Genomic DNA, 26,867 nt, shown 5'->3' on the forward strand with positions numbered 1-26,867 from the left:
TAAGCAAGATGGCCAGTTAGCGACACCAGTTGATAAAAACGCATTACGCAGTATTTCACGCATACTAACACCGTAGCAACATGTCCACAGACAGCAGTTAGACATGCATTACAGACATAAAGCTAGGAATGTAAACAAATCTCTTAAATTATCCAGCAACATTAAGAGCTTCATTTGTAAGACAACAGGGTTAATGTTCAATGAAAAACAGTGAGTAATTGGACAAAAAGAGATTGGCCTGTTCAGTTCAAATATATTTTCCAAAAGCTGAAGTGATTTCCTGGTTTTATTTATTAGTTAGAATAAGTATAACTAAATTTAACAAATTGCAAAAGCTGAATAATCATTCAAAGCCTACTGATTAATCAGTGAAAAGATAGATGATTAGTTGACTAATCGTCCTAATAATCGTTAGATTAGTCGATTATCAAAATAATCGTTTGTTGCAGCCCTAGCCGCCTTAACTGAAAAGTGATGCTGGAAACCCTGCGTATAATTTCGAACCTGTTAGACGTGAGAGGGCGAATGAGGAATTGCCGAGACCTGATGGCCGTCAAAGCCAATTAAATGCATGGTCCGAGGAGAATGAGTGGAGAGTTTAAGTGTCCTGGGGTCTCATGTATAAACGTTGCGTACGCACAAAAAGCTTGCGTACGCTGGTTTTCACGCACACTTTGTGATGTATAAAGATTTACTTAACGTAAGAATGTGCGGGCCGTCACGGAAAGTTTTGAGCAGACGTCAGAATGGGCGGACCGTCCGCAAAGTCTTGTCTGGCTCTGTAACGTGGCAAATTCTAACTGAAAAGTGCCGAAACTCACCTAACATTACAAAATAAAGTTTCCACTACTACGTTTATGACGTTGACTATTCAAAAAACATAAAAATAAAAGTTTGATCATTAATGTGGATGATCACATCAAAATGCCAAAACCCAAAACGGAAAATGCTATATAGCCTTCTGTTTAATCCGCCACCACTTAATAACTTCTGTTAAACTTGAGGGTGTCAAACGAACAACAAAATAACTCGGGAAATGCATGTCACGCTAACCCTATAGCTGCCATGCTGTTACGATGCGCCACCACTCGTTTCTTCATTTAAAGTTTTACGTCGGACCATTTCTGCCATGGTCCGGTTCTCTGAACCCACATCATTTATGGCCCTATAATAATAATAATGATTTTATTTGTAATGCACTTTACATTTAGCTAAATCTCAAAGTGCTACAGGTTAAAAACAAGAAAGGGCGCAAATAGTGACAGTTTTCCACTCTGCCGACTTTCTTTTGTCGCTAATACCTGATGACAGGCCGACAAACAGGACACATTTTCTCGCCTCCACCTCTGTTGTCAGAACCTCGATCTCACAGTCACCGTATTTATTCGAATAAATAACGTTCATTTTTGGTGCAGCGTTTATTCGAGGGCGGCGTTTATTTGAAGAAATACAGTAATTCAGACAAAGAAATGACCTCAGGAGTGCATTTATAGTCCATCTGCATATTCATTTATGGGAGGAGGCAAGGCGGGTTCAGTGGCTTGTTCACGTGCGGTCAATCTCACGTTGATTGTGATTTATAAAGGAAAGGTGTGCAGGACCTGGCGTACGACCGGTTTTATACATGTGAATATTTCTGTGTGTAGGTACTTTTCGAGTTTTGGCCGTACGCCATCTTCTGGTATGAAAGCTGCGCAATCCTTTATACATGAGGCCCCTGGTGAGTTGCTGTCATTTAGCAACGAGCGCTGGAGCTAGTCTACAAACAGCAGTGCACATATACATTGCATACCATGCATCACTGCGGACGCCGCACCGATCCGCCCGTCGATCTTGTGCTCCTTTCTTCCCTCAGTCGTGAACAAGACCCCGAGATACTTTAACTCCTCTGCTTGGGTCAAGATCTCCTCCCCGACCCGGAGATTGCACTCCACCCTTTTCCGGTCGATAACCATGGCCTCAGATTTGGAGGTGCTGATTCCCATCCCAGCCGCTTCGCATTCGGTTGCGAACCGCTCCAGTGAGAGCTGAAGGTCATGGCCCGATGAAGCCATCAGGACCACATCATCCGCAAAAAGCAGCGACCCGATCCTGAGGTCACCAAACCGGAACCCCTCAACGCCCTGGCTGCGCCTAGAAATTCTGTCCATATAAGTTATGAACAGAATCGGTGACAAAGGGCAGCCCTGGCGGAGTCCAAACCTCACCGAGAACAAGTTCGACTTACTGCCGGCAATGCAGACCAAACTCTGTCACCGGTCGTACAGGGACCGGACAGCCCCGATCAGGGAATCCGGTACCCCGTACTCCCGGAGCACCCCCCACATGAGCCCCCGAGGGACACGGTCGAACGCCTTTTCCAAATCCACAAAACATGTGTAGACTGGTTGGGCGAACTCCCATGCACCCTCCAGAACCCTGCCGAGGGTATAGAGCTGGTCCACAGTTCCACGGCCCGGACGAAAACCACATTTCTCCTCCTGAATCCGAGGTTCGACAATCTGACGGACCCTCCTCTCCAGAACCCCTGAATAGACTTTCCCAGGGAGGCTGAGGAGTGTGATCCCCCTAAAGTTGGAGCACACCCTCCGGTCCCCCTTTTTAAAGAGGGGAACCACCACCCCGGTCTGCCAGTCCAGAGGCACTGTCCCCGATGTCCACGCGATGTTGCAGAGTTGTGTCAACCAAGACAGCCCTACAACATCCAGAGCCTTAAGGAACTCCGGGCGGACCTCACCCACCCCAGGGGCCCTGCCACCGCAGAGCTTTTAAACCACCTTGGCGACCTCAGCCCCAGAGATAGAAGGGCCACCCCGATGTCCCCAGACTCTGCCTCCACGTCGGAAAGCGTGTTGGTGGAATTACGGAGGTTTTCAAAGTATTCCTTCCACCGATCCAGGACGTCCCCCATCGAGATCAGCAGCGCACCATCCCCACCATATACAGCGTTGACAGTGCACTGCTTCCCCCTCCTGAGTCGCCGGATGGTGGTCCAGAACCTTTTCGAAGCTATTCGGAAGTCATTCTCTATGGCCTCGCCGAACTCCTCCCACGCCTGGGTTTTTGCCTCCGCGACCGCCAAAGCCGCATTCCGCTTGGCCTGCTGGTACACATCAGCTGCCTCTGGAGTCCTACCGGCCAATACAGTCCGATAGGCCTCCTTCTTCATCTTGACGGCATCCCTCACCTCCGGCGTCCACCACCGGGTCCGAGGGTTACCACCGCAACATGCACCCACCACCTTGCGGCCGCAGCTCCGGTCAGCCGCCTCAACAATGGAGGCCCGGAACACGGCCCATTCGGACTCAATGTCCCCGGCCCCCCCCTGAGACATGATCGAAGCTCTCCCGGAGGTGGGAGAGCTTCTGACAGTGGATTCTGCCAGACATTCCCAGCAGACCCTCACATTACGTTTGGGCCTGCCAGGCCTGACCGGCGTCTTCCCCCACCATCGTAGCCAACTCACCACCAGGTGGTGATCAGTTGACAGCTCCGCCCCTCTCCTCACCCGAGTGTCCAAGACATTCGGCCTCAGATCCGACGACACGACTACAAAGTCTATCATCGAACTGAGACCTCGGGTGTCCTGGTGCCAAGTGCACATATGGACACCCTTATGCTTGAACATGGTGTTCGTTGTGGACAAGCCGTGTCTAGAACAGAAGTCCAACAACAAACCACCGCTCGGGTTCAGATTGGAGGGGGCATTCCTCCCAATCACGCCCCTCCAGGTCTCACTGTCATTGCCCACATGAGCATTGAAGTCCCCCAGGAGGACGAGGGCATCTCCGGGAGGAGCGCTTTCCAGCACCCCCCCAGAGACTCCAAAAAGGGTGGGTACTGCGCTGCCGTTTGGTGCGTAAGCACAAAAAACAGTGAGGACCCGTCCCCCCACCCGAAGGCGGAGGGAGGCTACCCTCTCGTCCACCGGGGTGAACCCCAACGTACAGGCGCCGAACCGAGGGGAAACAAGTATTCCCACCCCAGCTTGACGCCTCTCACCGAGGGCAACTCCAGAGTGGAAGAGAGTCCAGCCCCTCTCAAGGAGACTGGTTCCGGAGCCGATGCTGTGCGTCGAGGCGAGGCCGACTATATCTAGCCGGAACCTGTCTACCTCGCGCACCAGCTCGGGCTCCTTTCCCGCCAGCGAGGTGACGTTCCATGTCCCTAGAGCTAGCTTCTGCAGCCGAGGATCGGACCGCCAAGGCCCCCGCCTTCGGCCGCGCCCGTCTCACACTGCACCCGACCCCTCCTGCGGATGGTGAGCCCACTGCAAGGGGGTCCCACGTTGTCTCTTCGGGCTGTGCCCGGCCGGGCCCCATGGGAAAAGGCCCAGCGACCAGGCGCTCGCCCTCGAGCCCCTGGCCTGGCTCCGGGGGGGGAGCCCGGTGACCCGCTTCCGGGCAGGGGCAACTGGGAACCATTGTTCGTTTTCTTCATGGTAGGTTTTTGAGCCACGCTTTGTCTGGTCCTTTGCCTGGAACCTGTTTGCCTTGGGTGACCCTACCAGGGGCATAAAGCCCCCGACAACATAGCTTCCAGGATCACTAGGACACGCAAACCCCTCCACCGCGGTAAGGCGGTGACTCAGGGAGGGGTATTTTATTTTTTTGAGTTTTAACTTGTCCAGTGGGGCAAGTACATTTCTCTTCCACTTTCCCTACAAAAAAATCCACTTGTCCTGGACATATCATGTTGTTAGCTCTAGTTCAGATAAGTAGTACTGCCGGTAAACTGATCTAGAAATAGAACACATCATGCTAGCTATGGGATAGCTATGGGCTAACTTGCCAGTCCCACCTGTAAAATCCCCCCAAGATCATCCCTAATTAAATCTTTTCCCCGACGTTGTAAACACATTTCCGATTAGATGTCCCACGTTGTGATGGTAGTAGAAGAGCCCATATCAGACATTCTCTGGTACTAGCCAAGTGTTTATTTCTAATCGATTTCAAGGGTCTCAAAGCGGGCCTCGGTCTGTCGTCTCCCCAACGTGATGTCATGCAATGCATTGTGGGGTAAAGAAGAATCATTGCAAAAAAGTACCTACTTTTTCGTATTATATTCCGTTTTGTAACACCCAACAACATCAAACACAATGGATAACAGTTTAAATGTTTATTACCAACAAGCAAATTGCACAAATTCGTTGAAAAAAAACCACTGAAAATGAATGGGTTGTTATCAAGCTCTGTGGAAGCCTGGAACGACCATTCATTTGAATCAGGTGTGCTGGAGCAGGGAAACATCTAAAACATGCAGGACAGCGGCTCTCGAGGACCAGGGTTGCCTACCCCTGGTATAGGCCATGGGCGGAGCAGAGGGGGGTTGCTTTTGGGACTTGAGAACCCGAATATTTTCTCAGAAGCACAGAATCTGTAAGGTTAAAATACCTTTGGGTTGTCAATTGTTCCCATGCGCATTCTATGCACCCTTGCGGTCACTGTAATTTTTGTATTATAGTTCATAACTTATGAAACAGAGCAGGCCATCTGTTGATATGATAATAATTAACATTAAATGCCAAACTGTCGGTAAGTGTAAACTGTAGCTTGTCCTTAAGTCAGAGCTAGCTTGCTAGCTAACCATTGCAAAGTTAGCTAGGTTTGAGCCATGATGAGGATCACTCCCCCACTAAATTGCATAGTAACATAGTAACATGCATCGAACTTACAAATTCATGTCTGACTGCACAGAAAAACATTATATTGGACTCATATTGTTAATGTTACATAAAGCAAAAAACAGTATTTTGCGCTCAAATTGATGCCATACAAGATTCAAAAGTAGGCATGGGTCAATGTGTGCTTTTGGTGGTAGGTTACGTGCTGTTCCACAAAAACATATACAATTAATGGATGAGGCGCAGGCATACAGAGGTAAGTTTTCTGCCGAGTTAATAGCTGTCTGTGAAGCTGTCTTTCAATAATTATTTTACGATTAGCATTATGTATAACAAGTTTAATCTTCACCACAGTCTCTAACAGAGCTCAGGGGTTCAACCACCCAGGGAACCATTTTATTTATGCTTACATTTCTTTACACATTGTTAATTGAAAATGAGACTAAACCATTGTCAAATTACTACATTTCAATTAAATCATTTGTTTCGTTTCAGTATCGAATAATATGATACTACACTTGGTATCAGTATCAAAGTCCACATTTTTGTATTGTGACAACATTACTATTGAGTGTGGCCAGCATCAAGGAGTCACAGAATCCTGTAGTCTGTCTCAAATTATTATAAATGATAAGCCTTTAAGAATGATCGGTTACACTGTTGTGAATCCAATGATCATAACAGCCCCCGGCCATGCTGTCATCTCCTTTTATTAGGCCTACCTTATTTTATTCATAAATGGGTTAGCCTACCATTAGCAAAGTTGTTGCAAACTATCAGTCATATAATGTGTGAATATATGCAAAATGTATTTATTAGGTATGTTTATCCTCTTTACAAAACACATTTGCTTTTTACCATTCAAATTATTGTTCCCACTGTCATGACATAAGAATTGCACTTGAATTCAGTTACATTGTTGTCATCATTTTGCACATTATAGGGTAGGCCTATATATAAACTATACATATTTTGCAAGAAATATAAATATTATTTAGGCTATATAATCTTTGTCTCCAAATCTGAGGCCATGGTTATCGACCGGAAAAAGGTGGAGTGCAATCTCCGGGTCGGGGAGGAGATCTTGTCCCAAGCGGAGGAGTTCAAGTATCTCGGGGTCTTGTTCACGAGTGAGGGAAGGATGGAGCGCGAGATCGACAGGCGGATCGGTGCGGCGTCCGCAGTGATGCGGGCTCTGCATCGGTCCGTTGTGGTGAAGAAGGAGCTGAGTCAAAAGGCGAAGCTCTCTATTTACCAGTCGATCTACGTTCCTACCCTCACCTATGGTCACGAACTGTGGGTAGTGACCGAAAGAACGAGATCGCGAATACAAGCGGCCGAAATGAGTTTTCTCCGCAGGGTGTCCAGGCTCTCCCTTAGAGATAGGGTGAGAAGCTCGGTCATCCGGGAGGGGCTCAGAGTAGAACCGCTGCTCCTCCACGTCGAGAGGGGCCAGTTGAGGTGGCTCGGGCATCTGATAAGGATGCCTCCTGGACGCCTCCCTGGTGAGGTGTTCTGGGCACGTCCCACTGGGAAGAGGCAGACCCAGGACACGCTGGAGGGACTATGTCTCTCGGCTGGCCTGGGAACGCCTCGGGGTCCCCCAGGAAGAGCTGGTGGAAGTGGCCGGGGAGAGGAAAGTCTGGGCCTCCCTGCTTAGGTTGCTGCCCCCGCGACCCGACCCCCGGACAAGCGGAAGATGATGGATGGATGGATGGAATCTTTGTCTGAATTACAGACTTGTGCAAGGGAACCCTTGTGACATCGCAGCCTTGAAAGGCAGGGGAAAAAATTGCCAAATGCGCAGCTGGCAGCAATTAAATTGAAACATGAGCAAAAAAGCCTTTAATTGGCTTTTCCCGGTTGTGATTTTGAAAATGTCAAGAAAGCAGGGTCCTGGAACCTGATCGAGTGCAAAGATACAATGTTTATTTCTCTACACTGAGAATGAGTAAGAGGAGGCGGGTCTATATGGACACGACAGGTGTATGTGAACTTGCTATCGGAGAGAAAAGAGGGAGAAAGTGCAGATGGTATGAATTCAATTCTAATTTGATGGAGTTGGCAGTTTAATAACAAAAGGGCACTTTTTTAGGAATTGATCTGGAATGTTAAAATGTTTAGGAACCCTGATCACATTCCTGAACACCCACCAGGACGCTCATGAGTTCCTGAGCCAGTGTCTGGACCAGCTAAAAGAGGACGTTGAGAAAGTCAATAAGAGCTGGAAGAGTGAGCCGGCAGCGGTTGCTGCTGTGTGGGAGGAGCCACAGCAGTTTGCACCACGATCCAGAGATGAGACTGACTCCTCCCGCATCTACACCTGCCCTGTGGTTGTCAACATGGAGTTTGAAGTGCAGCACACCATCAGCTGCAAAGGGTGAGTTCTTTACCTGGTCAATGTATATTTACAAAAACACATTCATTTTATTGTAAAAGACTATAATTTATGTAAAATTAAAGTCTTAAACTGCAGTATATTACATTCACTGACTGTGCCCCATGTTTATTTATAGTTGTGGAGAGGTGGTCACCAAACGAGAGCAGTTCAACGACCTGTCTATAGACCTGCCACGCAGGAAGAAGACCCTTCCTCTAAGATCTATCCAGGATTCGTTGGACCTTTTTTTTAGGGTGCGTGTCCCCACATTGGGAGTCCAATAAAATGTCACCCAGTGTAAACTGTAGGAATATAGTTTACATTTGCTTGTTTTTTTGTTGTTTTTTTTAAAGATGGAGGAAATTGAGTACTCCTGTGAAAAGTGCAGTGGGAAGACTGCAACAGTGATACACAAATTCAGCCGACTTCCCAGGTATGTAAGACCGATTTTTGCCTCTAATTGAGGCTTAGCACTTATATAGGTATTTTAACACTAGAAGCACCCTACTTATAGCGCTGCTGTCTTCAGACAGGGACGTTGTTACTACACATAACGATCGCTAGATGGCGCTTCTTGCACGGAGCTAAAGGCAAGGTCGGAAAATGAAAATCTGTCAATTTGTCATTCATTTCCGTCTTGTTAGTTGATTATTTCATTAGAACGTTTGTTGTCCAGCCCTTCAATCATTCAGCAACATTAGATGTATTATAAAGGATGTTACACAAGTTGCAGGTTAGACTGCAGTTGGTATATAAATGCGTAGCCCAACATTATCAACATTCTTTATTGTCGGCTGACAATGATCACTTTTTTGTCTCCAGTCAAAAGTAGTGTAGCGACACGGTAAAGGGAGTTCTAGGTTAGCAAGGGTCAGCCTGTCAGTAGCATATATTTACACACAAGGACATCGGAATATTCATGGTCTGATAGATCCAGTTATCCTGGGAAAAGTTATTGTTCTTTATTTATTGACAGGCCACGGTCCAAGTATTGCCAAAAAGAGAGAAACTTATTAGTTTGGAACTTCTAAGGTAGAAGCTACGATCTCGGCTTGCTCTCCCGTTTATCCTGCTCTCAAATGTTTGCTCCATGAACAATAAATTGTGAACTGTGGCTTGCGTGTTTACATCATCATGAAGTGGTGCAAAAACTTAATGCTAGTTTCTAATTAGGCTACTGTTCATCACAGGTGGAGTTTATGACTGTCATGTTCACACTTGCAGTTCGGTTCTCTTGGATCTGTTGGTCCAGACCCCAACATTTTATTATAGCCTACATTTAGTCCTGATTTGCTAACAGAGCAATCGTATCAAACTTGTGCTATTTTTTTTCCTGCATTTCAAGGCTGCGATTCTCTTTTCTACCAGCAGATGTCGCAAGGGCTCCCGTATGCGAGTCTTCTGTTATTCAGACAAAGTTTAATATATAGTGTTTAAATGACCTAATATGTATAGTTTATATGTAAACTCACCGGCCACTTTATTAGGTACACCTGTTCAATTGCTTGGTAACACAAATAGCTAATCAGCCAATCTCATGGCAGCAACTTAATGCATTTAGGCATGTACATTTGGTCAAGACAACTTGCTGAAGTTCAAACTGAGCATCAGAATGGGGAAGAAAGGGGATTTAAGTGACTTTGAATGTGGCATGGTTGTTGGTGCCAGACGGGCTGGTCTGAGTATTTCAGAAACTGCTGATATCCTGGGAATTTCACGCACAACCATCTCTAGGGTTTACAGAAAATTGTCTGAAAAAGTGAAAATATCCAGTGAGCGGCAATTGTGTGGATTAAAATGCCTTGTTGATGTCAGAGGAAAATGGGCAGACTGGTTCGAGATGATAGAAAGGCAACAGTAACTCAAATAACTATGGAAGCAAATCGTTACCAAAATTCAAATGCAAATGCATTTCCAGAAATGCATTTGCATTTTAAGAATGTGGCTGCATTATTTGACTCATAAATGAAATTAGTAATCAATCATCCTATTTGCATTTTAATTTTCTTCTTCAAGAGTGCTCAATCTTTCACTTAATTAAAATGAAAAAGAAATAGACATTTGAGATTTAATTTTCAAAACATGCCCCAGCAAATAGATACCAAAATTCAATTTGAAATGTAAAATTTGAAAATTAAAATGCATTTCCAGAAATGCATTTTCATTTTAAGAATGTGGCTGCAAAATCCTGACCACAATTCAAATTCAAATGCATTTCCAGAAATGCATTTTCATTTTAAGAATGTGGCTGCAAAATCCTGACCACAATTCAAATTCAAATGCATTTCCAGAAATGCATTTTCATTTTCAAGAACGTGGCTGCAAAATCGTGACCACAATTCAAATTCAAATGCATTTCCAGAAATGCATTTTCATTTTATGAACGTGGCTGCAAAATCGTGACCACAATTCAAATTCAAATGCATTTCCAGAAATGCATTTTCATTTTAAGAACGTGGCTGTAAAATCGTGACCACAATTCAAATTCAAATGCATTTGCAGAAATGCTAAATGAACGAAAAAGCATTCTGAGCGGCGCAGCAGAGTGACGTCAGTAGCCGCTCTTCTTCAGCTCCCTGCTGACCGAGCTACCCATCTTGTTCGGTAGGGAGCGGTGTGCACATCTGCATTGCAATTACATTGCAAATGTGCCGGGAAATTTATTGAATTGCCGGGTCTTTAGAGGACGCATCACAGACTGAGCAACTTGATGTCAAACAATGACTAAAACAGTGGCAGAGCTACTATTAATGTGTAAATCTGTGACGGCAGAGTATGCAGCCAAGCTCTCTATGACTTGTTGTACTCGGTCACGGGCATCAGACTCAGATATATCATTAGATTCTACCTGTTCAGCTAATTCTAACAGTGTTTGCACAATTTGAGGGAGCGCCATGGTCTGTGATGCGTCCTCTAAAGCAGCGGTCCCCAACCTTTTTTGCGCCACGGACCGCTTTCATGTAAGACATATTTTCACGGACCGGCAGAACGGACTGGGAGGAAAGATAGGCCCTGGACAGCTGCGCTGCTAATGCATGTACATTCTGGGTTTGATCCTAGTTAGTGACTTCCACACCTAATGCGAGCGCGCAGAGCGCGCAAGAAAAATAGTTTAGCTGATTTGAGCGGAAAATAGTTTTGGGAGTTTTATGTAAAATAAACAGCCGTTTTTTCAATTGACCCATCTTTAAGTTTCTTAGCCTGGTTTTCCATAGTTATATTGTTACTATCTAGCTTTCGATGTGTCAGTCCCACTGTTGTGTGTGACTATAAGCTACGACAGTGACACCCGAAGTGCGTTCCTTATATCCAGTTCAGGCCTATTCCATAATTTTGTTTGATTGCTGTCACGGCAGAAAATCCCGCTTGATGTTGGAAATGGAAGCAGGGTTTTCAGTGTCGATCTCAGGATAGCCTTCATCCAAAACACCGATAGAGTTGTTGTCTCAAACAGGCTTCATTGAGTGGTAACTGTCACTTGTCATGTGTCAAGAGGAAGAGACGCGCATGATACCGTTCAATAAAGCCCACAAACTTGCTAAAAAATGAGTAAACACACGTCTTTGCAGAGCTTTTTTGCTCAGGGGAAAAGGCCCACGGAGAAGGAGAGAATCAGGTAATTTTTCAGAATAAAACGTCTTTAAGACTCTGATAATCAATTAAAAGGAAATCATGTTATTAATTCTTTTTTGTGCGGCCCGGTACGAAATGACCCACGGACCGGTACCGGTCCGCGGACCGGTGGGCACCGGTTGGGGAACGCTGCTCTAAAGACCCGGCAATTCAATCAATTTCCCGGCACATTTGCAATGTAATGCAATGCAGATGTGCACACCGCTCCCTACCGAACAAGATGGGTAGCTCGGTCAGCAGGGAGCTGAAGAAGAGCGGCTACTGACGTCACTCTGCTGCGCCGCTCAGAATGCTTTTTCGTTCATTTTGCATTTCTGCAAATGCATTTGAATTTGAATTGTGGTCACGATTTTACAGCCACGTTCTTAAAATGAAAATGCATTTCTGGAAATGCATTTGAATTTGAATTGTGGTCACGATTTTGCAGCCACGTTCTTGAAAATGAAAACGCATTTCTGGAAATGCATTTGAATTTGAATTGTGGTCAGGATTTTGCAGCCACATTCTTAAAATGAAAATGCATTTCTGGAAATGCATTTTAATTTTCAAATTTTACATTTCAAATTGAATTTTGGTATCTATTTGCTGGGGCATGTTTTGAAAATTAAATCTCAAATGTCTATTTCTTTTTCATTTTAATTAAGTGAAAGATTGAGCACTCTTGAAGAAGAAAATTAAAATGCAAATAGGATGATTGATTACTAATTTCATTTATGAGTCAAATAATGCAGCCACATTCTTAAAATGCAAATGCATTTCTGGAAATGCATTTGCATTTGAATTTTGGTAACGATTTGCTTCCATAAATAACCACTTGTTACAACCAAGGTATGCAGAATACCATCTCTGAACGCACAATAGGGCTGGACTGTGTCTACCGGGAGAGATTTGGCTATACCGTTTCAACCGCGGTATTTTTATATTAATTTTTTTATTGGTTTAAATTATGTATTTCATACATTCTTATTAAGCATATAGGCCATAACCCCCCACCCCCCTACTCACATGAGATATGTAAGGGATAATGTATAGAACGCCGGTCATTATCGGGAAAATAAGCCCTGACAGGGCGAACAGCACCCCGACGCGGTTCTATACATTAACCCGCTTATTACACGGCTACTTGCCGAAAAAATAACTTAACCCAGTGTGTCTTTTTACAATTTATTTGTTACCATTCGTAGTGTTGATCAGCAGAGAAATAGTTTGCCAAAGACGTTGAACTTCATAGACGTTGAACATTCTTTAGGCTTCAAATCAGCTGACGTCGCTAAGCAACGGAGTATGCTGGGGTTGAAAAGTTACCGGACTAATTGCGGAGTGCTACGAAAGACGTGAATCCGAGGCAAAAAGGCCACTTCCCTTGACAGCAGTCTAATATGCATAGCAACGGTCAAATATGAAAAAAATTGTTCACCGCAGAACGTTGGGAAGCCCCATTCAAGTGAATGGAGCATTCTACAGCATTAAGAACAGCCGTGTAATAAACCGTGATATATACCGTAACCGTGATATAAAATTACTCATACCGTGATAAAAGATTTTGGCCATATCGCCCACCCCTAACACACAACATGTCGAACCTTGAAGCAGATGGGCTACAGCAGCAGAAGACCACACTGGGTGCCACTCCTGTCAGCTAAAGGCCGAATTATACTACTCCGACTCCGTTACAGACAGACGGACGGAGTCGGACGGATTTGTTGAATTTATAGTACTCCGAAGGCTGTGGGTGCTGAAAACAATGTAGTATCCGTAAAATGACAGACTAGCGGACGGATAGTCAGGAAAATCAGGAGGTGCACGTAGAGCTCTCCGAGGGGCTCGGAGAGGGCGTTCCACATCGGAGAGGGCAGGGAGTTCCCTGTGTCCGTCTCCGTGAAAACGGAGTAGTATAAATCGGCCTTAAGAACAGGAAACTGAGGCTACAATTCGCACAGGCTCACCAAAATTGGACAATAGAAGATTGGAAAAACGTTGCCCGGTTTGATGAGTCTTGATTTCAGCTGTGACATTCAGATTTTGGTCAGAATTTGGCGTAAACAACATGAAAGCACGGATCCATCCTGCCTTGTATCAACAGTTCAGGCTGGTGGTGTAATGCTGTGGGGGATATTTTCTTGGGACACTTTAGGCCCCTTAGTATCAATTGAGCATTGTTTAAATGCAACAGCCTACCTGAGCATTGTTGCTGAGCATGTCCATCCCTTTATGACCATAGTGTACCCATCTTCTGATGGCTACTTCCAGCAGGATAATGCACCATGTCACAAAGCTCAAATCATCTCAAACTGGTTTCTTGAACATGACAATTAGTTCACTGCACTCCAATAGCCTCCAGTCACCAGATCTCAATCCAATAGAGCACCTTTGAGATGTGGTGGAACGGGAGATTCGCATCATGGATGTGCAGCCGACAAATCTGCAGCAACTGCGTGATGCTATCATGTCAATATTGGACCAAAATCTCTGAGGAATGTTTCAAACACCTTGTTGAAAGTATACCACAAAGAACTAGAGAGGGTACAATTTCAGGGGAAATTGTAGGGTGTGCTTGCTTGCGTCGGTTGCAGGTGGGTCAGTCCTCTAAGTTTTTCCCTTCTAGTGATATTTTCAAGCATTTAGCCTACTCATATTGCATATTTAATTAAGAACACCCTTTTAAACAGCTGCGAACCCCCTTTGAAACAAGCTACTGTAACAACGTTGTCACTGGCATTATATTTCAGATGGAATCGCGATTCAAACAGTACCGTCTGCTAACTGAAAATATGGAAAATATGGAATATCGACATGGACTGACTTCATGCAGCGCCGCAGCCGGCTGCAGGCGGCTGACTTGAAACAGTGAATTCTGGTTAGACTTTTTGTCCGACTTGAGACGGCGCCGAGGCTAGGTCACTGTGACGTAGCCATCAAAGTACCGTGAGATTGATTCGAGAACTGCCGGCTGTGTAGCCGAGCGCATTTTCTCAAGAGCAACTGCACGGGTTCTAATGACGACACAGCTATTTCATGATTGGCCAGACTCACACACGACAACTTTGACACGTTTTGTAATTATTCTGACACCTTCAGTTTCGCCAACGCTCAAATCCGGACCAAACTGTTTAATTGAATAACAAACTTGTTAAAGAAAGGGTTTTAGTCCGCTTCTTCACTAACGGAAAGACTAATTTTAATTATAAATAAAGTAAAGTAAGCAAACAGCGCTTGATCGGCTATGACTGACATCAACGCAGCAAACCACGAGAAGCTGGAATGTCCGACTTCACAGAGCCGTTTTCATCTCCTCCCCGACTGCAAGCGGCTACTCTCGCCGGTCGTTTCATGCAGCCGCAGTCCATGTCGAACGCACCTAGTACTACACACTGCCAGTGGGCGAGCCGAGTCTGACTGAGGCTAACGTCAAAACAAGCCGCGGTGTCACTCAAATTCCTAAAGTTTTACACAAATATGCTGACTCGCTGGCTGTCTTCGCAATCGCCATATCTTTAAAACACTGCCCTCCTTCTGATTTTTGATGTTGAATTGACCCTGGTACGAAATTAAGAAAATACTCATCAGAGATCGACAACAGCTGACGCAATCGTCAACGGAGGCTGACGGGGCTCTCACGTAGCAAACCAATCAAAGTTTTTACAGCAACCTACATTAAAATCTCACCATCTGGCTGTCTTCACAATAGTCATATCGTCATAACATTGCCCTCCTTCTGTTTTTTGGTGTAGAATTGACCGAACTATAAAATTACGAAAATACTAGACTACTATGACGCTTGCATGGCTGCCGCCTAGGCAGTCTCACGGGCGACCCGCACTCGCTCAAATTACAAAGACTTTCACGACCTAAATCAAAAATCCGAGATGGCAGTTCCACTCGAAATTGCTTTCTCAACAAAGCCCAATGGTTGGTAATTTTGGGGGTTGGCATTTTTACTCATCCAAGCTCCAACTTGCGTGCTAGAACGTCTCTATCGCGTTGTATCCATGCGTCGTTGCTAACGTGTGCTGACGTAGTGACGTAGGCTAGCACTGAGTACCCTTCGTTGACAGAAGGCACTTTTTGGCACAAAAACCCAATTTCTACTCAAACCATGCAACGGAACGTATATAATAATACAAGCAACTCAATCGCTACCAAGACGAAGCTTTTGACACCTAGGTCAGGGGTCGGCAAGTAACTTGGGCCGCGGGCCAGTATTTTTCCTCGCCACGAGATGACGGGCCAGAGTCTGGGTTACTGCCTATTTAGACGCTGCGATAGGTGCCCTAGCGATACGTGCACTCGCAACAACTAGGCCTACATGGAGAATGGGTAGGTCTACTACAAATAACTAATGATAATTAACCATGTGAATGAGCCCATTGGTGGTCTGTTTGAATAATTTCATTATTTTAACTCTCTCTCTCTATCAACATGGTCGTCACTGTCATCCCAACGTGGTGGGTCGTCATCATTGGTGCACATAAATACTGTCTCATCCAGTGAGAATAGGATTACTAGGACCTAGCGAAGGTTTTGATGTGAGGTGAAATCGGTACGTCACATTAATGCGAGCGCGCATAGCGCTTTGCATTAATTTCAGTGCAAAATAGTTTTTTAAGCTTTATGTAGCCTAGCCTAATGTTAACATTACGTTGGACTCATTCTTATATTTTCCGGAAATTACAACCCAAATGTTTACCTGAAAGATTCAGGGCTTTTAAGCAAACATATTTTTCCCAACCTTGCAGGAACCTAGATTTATGAAGTGACAGATCTTTCTTTTTTTACCTGGCTTTTTCAGTTCCTCCTGGGATCTTTTTCCCTTCCATTTTATTCTTTTCGCATCAGCTTAATATAGCCAACTCCCTCCACAACAATAAATGATGGTTTAGGGTTGTCTCCATAGCAACAACTTGGTACACGTACTTGTGTTTGAGAAAGAGCATGCGCGACAACTGAAAACTGCACTTTTTAATGCACGGTCTGATCATGCGCTTAATTAGATTAAAACCTAATGTAGCCTATTAGCTTATTTATCAGTCACACAGTAACTTAACAAACTTAAGACATATCCTTTAATTCGGTGTGTGAAAAAACAAAGAGAAAGCAGGCAATCTTCTGGCCTAATTTATAAGTGGGCAGAGCGGCCCACCGTGAATTCTCCCGATGGCCACTCCGGGCCTGAAAACTATTAATTAACAAGCAATATTTTGGGGGGTGCTTTGGTCTTTCTTGGGGGTGCTGAAGCACCTGCTAGCCCCTCCCTAGCGCCGCACATGATTACTAGCCATAACTGTGGCTTTCTCAGGCGAGCCGTGAGGTGTAGCGATCATATGTCTATGGTAGCGATGACATAGCGAGAAAATACTTCAGAAAAGTCAATGACACCATACCCAGTTTCCGGTTTCAAAATAAAAGTCGACGGGGGGAAAAATGATACCAAAAAAATATTAGCGGAAATATTTTGACGGGCCAAATAAAATCGCTTTGATAAAATCACAATTGGCCCGCGGGCCGCCTGTTGCCAACCCCTGACCTAGGTTGTGTATGTAGTCCAAATATTGACTGAGGCTTAGGGGGGCAAAAATAAATAATAATAAATATATATGTGAGAGAACAAAGGTTGTGCCCTTTGCACACCCAAATATAGCTGCAAGCAGCAATGAGGTGGCCAAGCAGGTAAAATGAACAAAAAAACATTTTAGACATCCTCAGATACCCTAACCCAGGGTTCAAAGTAAATGCAGCAAGTTTGAACTAGATCGCCCCCTAGAGGTTAGATGACACAACCTTTTGTGGACCTCTTTGGAACAGGGTCCCCAGCACCTGTACCAAGTTTGATGTCAATTCAGAAAATATGTCCTGAAATATGATCTCACTTCCTGTTTTGTCGGCTTCATCGCCGACTTTGATCGGCTTTACCGGAAAAATGGTTTTGAAAATCCAAAACCATGTGAAAACTTGTGAAGCTTGATCTGAAGATAATTGGTGCCACATTTTTGCTTATTGCAGCGCCACCTAGATGTGAAATGGCATGACCTATTTTGGACCTCTTTAGAAGACGGTTCCGAAACCCTGTACCAACTTTGGTGTCAATTCAGCAAAGACTTGCTGAGATATGACCTCACTTCCCTTTTTCCGGCTCAGTTACTGAATTTGATTGCCTGTAACTGACAAACAATTTCGAAAATCAAAAATCCATATGATAACTTTTGTGAGGCTCAGTCATAGAAACCCATGGTGGAAGAATAATAATAACTAGAGAGTGTACAATTTCTGGGGAAATTGTAGGGTGTGCTTGCTTGCGTTGTCGTTTGCAGAGGGGTCCGTTTTTGAATGACATTTTTACAACTGATATTTCTGTAGGCTATATTTTATATAAAAATGCATACTTATTATTTATAAAGATTACATACATTTAAAAGCTTAATTCTTTTGCTGATCATTTACAACGCAAAATAATAAGAGTGAAGTGTAGAATGAAATAGTTGTCTTCTCATTTCCCCTGCAAGAGGGAATGGTGATCGGCTTTATCAGCCTCATATTTGAATCAAAATCCTTTTAAGTTTTTCCTTCAGGCATTTAGCCTACTCATATTGCATTCATTCCTTAATAAAGAACCCCCTTTGAAGCTTATTCTAACAACAACGTTGTGACCGGCAGTAGCTATCTCAGATGGAATCGCGATTCAAACAGTACCATCTGCTAACTGAAAATATGCCCCCAAAAAAGTAAATAAGCTTGACATTTATTTAGGGGGAAATCGCTCATTCATAAAAAAACTCACTGGTAGCGATCATTGTCAGTAACAACGCAAAATGTGATATAGCCCTGTGTAGAGAAGCCGACACCGGTAAATTGAACTTGGCTACTACTAACAACTACTGTTGTGTTCGTCTTGGTAGCGATTGCGTTGCTTGAATTCGATTTAACGTTCTGTTGTAGGGTTTAGGAAGATTTTTATTTTTTTTTATGAACAGATTGACAAAGTTTAGGCTGTGGCAATGAAGTTCAGGTTGGTAGTCAGATAGTTTCCACTAATGAAAAACTTGATTTAACTAAGGGGAGTTCCGAACATGTTCTGTCGCCGTTTGGGTTCCGATATGTTTTTTTTTTACTTGACTGTCTGGCATGCAGCGTTGCAGTGAGTTACATTGGTTTGAAACCACAGGTAATGATAATTTCACCAAAACATTGTTTACTTGTAATCTAATGTCATAATAAATCCTACAACGAAAATGTATTTGTGAGGAATGTTTATTTTAACGATTGAAAACGGATGCATCACAGACCACTGTCGTATGTGTCGCCCGGGCAACAGAGGCTGATGTCATGATGCTAGCTAACGCATCAGTAAAATAGTAGACTGTTTTCGAAAGTAGATGTACTTCTTAATTATATCAGCTAATATTGTACATTACATTTCACATCACAAATTAAAATAGTAAATAGTTATCAGCCTAGCTTCTTTGCTTGTGGTGTTTCTGCAGCTGTCTGCTGTTTTAGGTAAAGCCTAGCTATATCTCCCAGAAGTTAACAAGCTGCTAAACTAATGTTCCGCTACAAGTAGTCACGCGTGTTTAGGTAGTCACGTGTGTTTTCGTGACGTTAGTGACTGTGGCTAGCAAGTTAGCCACAGTTAGCTTCACTTTCGCCACAACAACTTAACTCCAACCTAAACCGTGCAACGGAATGTAAATCCCAATAGAAGCAATGCAATCGTGACCAAGACAAACATTTTTACACCGCCGTTGTCTATGTAGTCCAAATATTGACTGATCCGTAGGGGTGGGAAAATAATAATGATAATAATAATAAGATATGTGTGAGAGAACAAAGGTTGTGCCCTTGCCGAAGGCAAAGCACACCCAATAATACTAAAAAATACAATAGGTGCCTCGCAGCTTCGGTCCTTGGCACCTAATAATAAGACTTTATTTATATAGCACATTTCATACAAGAATTGCAGCTCAATGTGCTTTACATAAAATCAATAAAAACAATAAACAATAATAATAAAAACAATAATACAAGTGATAAAAGTAATACAAATTAAAAAAAAAAATGTAACAACAAAATACAAGCCGCAGTCTTTGCGGCAATCAAAAGCACATGTAAGCCGCAGTCTTTGCGGTGTCTCGAGTCTGTCTTAGACTCGAGCTGCCTTTGCAGTTTCCAAGACATATCAACCCAGACTAGCCGCAATCTATCTGCGGTCTCTCGAATACAAAAAACAGTAATAAAACAAAAACAAAAAAAGTAGTAAAACCTTTCTGAGATAAAATTAGTTACATGTTTGGTAAAAAGATAGGTTATAAGCTGTCTTTTAAAAATGTCTAGCGTGTTTGATTCCCTAATATTTATGGGTAATTTGTCCCATAGTTTTGGGGCGTAATTGACAAAGGCCGCATCACCAATCTTCTTATGACTGCTTCTGGTGACCTTTAATAGGCCTGCATTTGATGATCGCAGTGTTCTAGCTGGTGTGTAGTTTATAAGAGAGGTCCTTGTCCGTTTAGAGCTTTGTATGTGAGGAAAAGGACCTTAAAGTCAATTCTGAAGGTAACAGGGAGCCAGTGTAGAGTAGCTAGGACAGGACTAATGTGTTCTCTCCTTTTTAGTTTTGGTTAATAATCTAGCTGCAGAATTTTGAATGAGCTGTAGTCTTTCATCAACAGCCACGTGCAATTTAGCTATCAGGTGAAGAATACAAACGAAAATCACCAGTTAACTTAATTTAAATTTGCAAGAACTATAGACTAATACATAACAGGCTTAAATAAACTGACAACATAAGTTATACGACTTAAAGTTCTCAAGGACGCACACACGCAATCTCAACTGTCTCTTTTTTCTTTCTCCCTTTAATGTGGAGTGGCGCACGTTCCCACTCGCGGTGTGAAGCGCGTGTCTGTGCTATTCTCCGGCATGCACTCAGTCACTGATAGATGGACTTTTGTACAGCCCTATTTCTGATACCGTAATAGTTTATACAAAACCTAAAGACACATTCTCAAACAGTATGATATTATTTCGGACATATTATCCACTGCGTCTTGTTATTCCAAAAATTGAATAGGCTAAGCATCAACAGGCTAACATCAAGTCTATAGACTAGAATTTCCAGACAATTCACTTTCTATTTGCAATACTTGGATTGTGTTCTGACAATAAATGAAGAACATTACATGTTGCCAGTTTAACTGGATCTAATTAGACCATTAAATGTTTATGATGTCCCTGTGTGTTTGTTTATACTTATGACTGGGAACAACAACGCAATCTTGTCAGCCAACTATAAAATGTTGATATGTCGGGCTACTAGTCCAACTGCAGTCTAGCTTAACCCGCAATGTGTTTGACATTCTTTATCCAATAAATTACATTTTGCTGAATGATTGAAGGACTAGACAACAAACGCTCCAATTAAATAATAACTGACTAACAACATGGAAATAACTGACAGATTGCCGAAGACATGTTCATTGTAAGACCATGCCTTTGCTCCGTGCAACTAGTGCCATCTAGCGATCATTAAACGTCACTAACAATGTCCCTGTCTGTAGACTCATGGGTCAATTGGAGTTTCTAGTGTTAAAGGCTTTTAGTGGATACTCTGAAACTAGTTTGAGATCACTTTAGTATCCGCTAAAAGCCTTACACACACCCATTAAATTACCCATTTTCATATCAGGTGATTTAACATGAATTTTTCAAATGAAACAGCGTTCCTCCAGAACCATGGTGCAGCATGAAACAACACAGAAATACACAAGACTACATAGAACTAAATAAGACCTACACATTTTTACAGTGCACATGCAAACATGTGCAACAGGACAATATTGACGAGACAGTGCAGTGCCGAACAGTAGCCTACACAATTCTAGTGATGAGCCACTGGCTTCAAAACCGGTTTGGAGCATCTGACGAGCAGTCTGAATCTGAATCTGGTTTATTCGCCATGTAGGTTTACACAAACACAAAATTTACTGTGGCAGCAAGGTGCAAACAATAACATATACGGATCTTAAATTCAAAGTAGAAAAGTACAATAGTCTAACTAATTCTAAGAACTAAACTATCAAAAATTAAACAATTTAAAATACAAAATATATATAAAAATAAGAAAATGAATGGGCAGCATAGTGCAAAAATAAATCAAGGTGGCTTGTGCGTAGTGCAATAGGTGTCGGCTGGACTTATAATAGTTAAATGTCAGTGGGAGTCCTTGATGGAGGAGGTGAGGATGGACTCAATGATGGCTGTGTACAAGTGCACCATCATTGTCTTTGGTAGGTTGAATCTCTTCAGCTGCCGTTAGAAGTACATCCTCTGTTGTGCTTTCTTGGTTAGGGAGCTGATGTTCAGTTCCCACTTGAGTTCCTGGGAGAGGATAGTGCCAAGGAAGCAGAAGGACTCCACAGTGTTGACTGAGGAGTCGCAAAGGGTGATGGGGGTGAGTGGGGCTGTATTCTTCCTGAAGTCCACAACCATCTTCACTGTCTTAATCCTTGTGCTGCCCTTGGGTCACATGACCCAAAGATTCATAACGAACCATCGTTGTTTACCCAATTTTACCCAATACAAAAAATAATCTTATTTTAACCTTTGCAATGTGGGGAGTCTGAGACAGCCCAACGGTTAAGAGAAAATGCTTCACTTTGTTTTTTTAAGAGGTAAATTTGTCGCAATACGACGGTGGGTTAGAATGACCCGAAGATAACACAAGGGTTAAGAGCATTGAGCTCTTAAGTCAGTGGTTCTCAAACCTGTCCTCAATAGGCCGTAAGGTGAACCCTGTTATCGTTTCAACCCGCTCCACAGTCTGGCATCTACACAATCTTTAGCTCATAAAAAAGAATGAGTCGTGCTAAGCTACCAAAAAAAAGTTTGTTGCTGAAATTCCAGTCGATTGTCGATGCGTCTATGTTTAATGCAGAACTAGTTTCTTCACAGAGTAATAGGATTTTGGTGGCACGGTTCGACACGTGATCGTTCTACACCAATAAGGTAGCTGCTTTTTGTCAACATGGATGGATATGGTTGGCAAATAGAGGATGGGACCTTGCACGTTTAAGTGTTTCCTCTGTTTATTTTGCCATGGCTGCCCGCCACGACTAAATTTCTGCCGCCATGGTATCAGAAATAGGGCTGTAAAAATTTTTAGGACGTCTATGTGATTGTTAGAGTGCATGTCGGAGAATAGCACGGATACCCGCTTCACACCGCAGTTGAGATTGTGCGTCTCTGAGAAGTCGTATAGCTAACTTGTCAGTTAATTTCAGCCTGTTATTGTATTAGTCTATAGTTCTTGCTAATTTAAATTAAGTTAACTGGTGATCTTCGTTGTTTGTATTATTCCCCTGCTAGCTAAATTGCACATGTCTGATTCGATAGTGATTGCTGCCTTTGCTTACGTTTGTATTTTCGGTGCATTACTATGCAGAAGTAGTTTTAATTGATAAATGGTGGGTTTATTGTTATTATTTGCTACAGAATGCTTAGCCTATCAAGCTCAAATGAAGCAGACAGTGTACATGCTTTCGAGTACCTTAATCGATAGGCTATAGGCTACTGACCAACGTCAATTATTAATACGTCAATTAATTAATGCTTTCATCTTCGTCAAAAAGAAGATGAAAGAAAGTCTCTGTTTTTCACCATCAGTAGCTGAAGTATGTCCATTTTGTTGCACAGTGAACGTACATTTAGTCATTTAGCAGACGCAACTAAGGGACATTCCCCAAGGCAAGTAGGGTGAAGTGCCTTGCCCAAGGACACAACGTCATTTGGCACGGCCAGGAATAAAACCGGCAACCTTCCGATTAATAGCCCGATTCCCTAACCGCTTAGCCACGTTGACCCCCACGTTGGAGAGGAAAACGCTTGGAAGCACTGTTCTGATCCCACATCTGTGTAGCCGTACTAGAGCCCCCTACCGGTTACCCCTTCGGAGGCGTTTCGCTGCTTGTGCAAAGCCTAGCGCGGCTTTGACTAGAATGCCCACTAATTCTGCCGCTGGGAGCAGAAAAGTGGGAAATAAATCCACAGGAGTTGTTTCCCTGATGTTAAGAAGTTCGTCTCTTGTTAGAGAACTCCAAAAATCTTGGCAGAACACTGAATTAACAGATAAAACAAGACAAAACCGGCCCACAGACCGGCCGAGGCTGCCATCATCGGCACCATCTTGGATCGCCTATGCAGAGAATAGCATGACAGAGATGTGGTTTTAGTAGCCGAGGTGGGGGCTGATTAGAGCAGTTCACTGATGGCTCTATAGTTCACAGAGCGCCTCCTTATCGTTTACAATGGGGGAAATCTAGCCTACACAGGACAGTTGTAAATTCCAGTGGTAAGTAAAATCTGCATCTAAGGGTGTTTTCACACTTGGCAGGTTTGGTTAGATGAAAACAATTGCTCTGTTAGCGAACCAGGACTCAAATGTAGGCCATCATTTAATTTTTTGGTCCGGACCAAGAAATTCAAGAGAACCAAACTACAAGAGTGAACACAACAGTCATAAAGCTCCACCAGCGATGAGCAGTAGCCTCATTAGAAAATAGCATAGAGTTTTTGCAACGATCAACGAGAGAGCAAGCAGAGATCGTAGCTTCTAGCTTAGAAGTTCACAACTAATACGCTTCTCCCATTTGTGCAATACACCGTGCCCTGTCAATAAATAAAGAACAATAATCGCACTTTGTATAATTGAATTACATTCTTATCATTTTGCACATATATATATATTTCTATATTGGGTATATTTAAACATATATAAAACATTTAATGAATAACAGTAGACTTATATACGGGATATATATATTCCGTATACGGGAGCCCTTGCAATATCTGCTGATGGAAAAGAGAATCGCAGCCTTGGAATGCAGGAAAATAAATGGCCGAACGCGCACCTGACAGCAATTTCACAGTAAACAGGAGTGAAATAGCCTTAAATTAGCTCATCAGTATGATTTTTAGAAAGAAATATAATACTGGTTGATAAAACGCATATCTAGGAAAAGTCAAGAAAGCATGGTCCCGGAATTTGTGTGAAGTGCCCAAATGATCCATTCTTGGCGCTTCTAGTGTTGAGTTAAACCATAGCTGTGTCTAAGACAGTATTGTCCTAACCTTTGGTAGATGTAGAAACAATCTTTTGTTTTGAAATAGTTCTTTGAAATTAAAGCTGATGAGGCCATTTAAAAGAATCAGCAGTGTCAGTAAGTCCCAATTTTGTGTAACACTCAAGCCAATGTGCATTAAAAAGGTTAAACATCTTGTGATTGTTCTGCCTACCTATTCAGAGTGCTGATCCTCCACTTGAAGCGATACAGCTTCAATGCCCAACTGTCTCTGAACAGCAAGCTAGGCCAACAAGTGGTGATTCCTAGATACCTGACGTTGCTGTCCCACTGCACAGATGCAACGCGCCCTCCCCTGAGCCTAGGCTGGAGTGCACACACTGCCCTGTAAGACTACTACTGTCAACTATCTCAAATACAGCACACACCTTTCAGCATCATTAGTAGCACAAAGTAGTCACATTGGCACCAAATTAAACATGACAAATATTTTTGGTACTTGCAGGTTGCGAACGCTTAAGGGCTCCCAGTTAGTGAATTCCTCATCCTCACTTCTCAGGTAAGCTTCTGATTGCGCCATGGGACATTAAAATATTACTAATCACTCATTATAGCGTTCAAATAAAATGTGGCTTTGATGGGGCTCAAATCAAGGAATATGTGAAGTTAAAACTACAAGCCAGTCCCACATGAAGGATATATCCATACTTGCAAGATGTTCAAATTAGGGATGCACCAAATCCAGATTTTTGGGGTTCGGCCGAATACCGAATCCACTGATTAAGATTCTGTCGAATCCAAAACCGAATACCGAATCCTACTCCCACCCTCAGTCCATTAACACAGTAAACACATTAATGAAGTAAACAACGTCCACAGCATTGTATTTTTCATTTTATTTTAACTGTAAAAAAAAAAAAAGAGGCAACTTCATGCCAGGAAGACAAGTGGGGAAAAAACTATTTTGACAATTACCATATGCCTATCTCAAGATCCAATCAATATCCAAAATATTAGCCTTTTAGATTTCTTGATTTTTTTTCGGATGTTTCATAAGGGAGTCAGGTGGCTGAGCGGTTAGGGAATCGGGCTAGTAATCTGAAGGTTGCCAGTTCGATTCCCGGCCATGCCAAATGACGTTGTGTCCTTGGGCAAGGCACTTCACCCTACTTGCTTCGGGGGAATGTCCCTGTACTCACTGTAAGTCGCTCTGGATAAGAGCGTCTGCTAAATGACTAAATGTAATGTAATAAGCAAATGTTTTAACAGCAGAGATGCTGTGTATTGTTTAGGGTCCTTGCCACCACGAGACAAATCTGCATTGAAATTGAACATATAGCTCGACTTGAATCGCCTTCTTTTGACTGAAAGTACTGCCAAACAACACTTTTGCTGCTCACGAGTTCCATTTTCACTTTCTCCCAGCCTACTGCATTGAACGGTCCACCTACGTAAACACCTTCCCGTAATCAACAGCGGCGTCATTACGTCGACCAGCGTAGTGCAAGTGTAGGGTTCGGCTCGGTGGAAAAAAATTAGGTCGAAACCCAACCCCATCAAAAAGCCCAATATTCGTCCGAAACCGAATCCTGGATTCGGTGCATCCCTTGTACACGGTGCGTTCACACTGCAGCGACGCGACAACATGCTTTCCATTCATTTTCAATGGAGCCAGGCGAATCGCTTGCGTGGTGCATTGTGCTTAGCGACGCGATCCAAGCAATTTTCTCAACTTTATGCAAATGAGTAGCGATTTTTCCGTAGCGATGGCCAATCGGAGTGTTTTCTTGTTTCTCATCTTTCATTTTCAAGATGGAGGAGAAACTAATCGCTGGTGAGCAATTGCAAGTGATTTGTGTCGCTGCAGTGTGAACGCACCGTTAGATACTGTGATGCACACTGGCCATCTGAAAGAGAGCAGGTTTTTTATGTTGAAGTAACGGTTAACGTGGAAGTGTTAGACATCCTTGTATCATTCTCTTTCCCAGTCGGTCATGCTTTATTGGTGTTTCCAGGAAAGGCTGTGTGAAGGCCGGCAGCTCGAGCAGCGTCCTGGTGGATTCTGATAGCGAGGAGGAACCAAGCAGGAAGGTGGCAATCCGCAAGCGCCGTTTTTGCGATTGCATGCCTGACGACGAGCGGACAGACGAAGTAGGCA

General features: G+C 43.4%; 1 protein-coding gene across 4 annotated transcripts in view; it reads left to right on the forward strand.

Annotated features, from left to right (window-relative positions):
* The window catches only part of usp37 (ubiquitin specific peptidase 37), a 119,830-nt gene that overhangs the window by 54,228 nt on the left and 38,735 nt on the right, over positions 1-26,867 (forward strand). For all 4 annotated transcript variants that reach the window (XM_062457459.1, XM_062457458.1, XM_062457460.1 and 1 more), the window contains 6 exons: positions 7,780-8,003; positions 8,140-8,257; positions 8,357-8,436; positions 24,932-25,096; positions 25,215-25,268; positions 26,725-26,860. In XM_062457459.1, the coding sequence (XP_062313443.1) occupies positions 7,780-8,003; positions 8,140-8,257; positions 8,357-8,436; positions 24,932-25,096; positions 25,215-25,268; positions 26,725-26,860 (777 nt within the window). The remainder of the gene's footprint in view (positions 1-7,779; positions 8,004-8,139; positions 8,258-8,356; positions 8,437-24,931; positions 25,097-25,214; positions 25,269-26,724; positions 26,861-26,867) is intronic.

The sequence above is a fragment of the Osmerus eperlanus genome, chromosome 3 (genome assembly GCF_963692335.1).
Source record: "Osmerus eperlanus chromosome 3, fOsmEpe2.1, whole genome shotgun sequence".
Lineage (NCBI taxonomy): Eukaryota > Metazoa > Chordata > Actinopteri > Osmeriformes > Osmeridae > Osmerus > Osmerus eperlanus.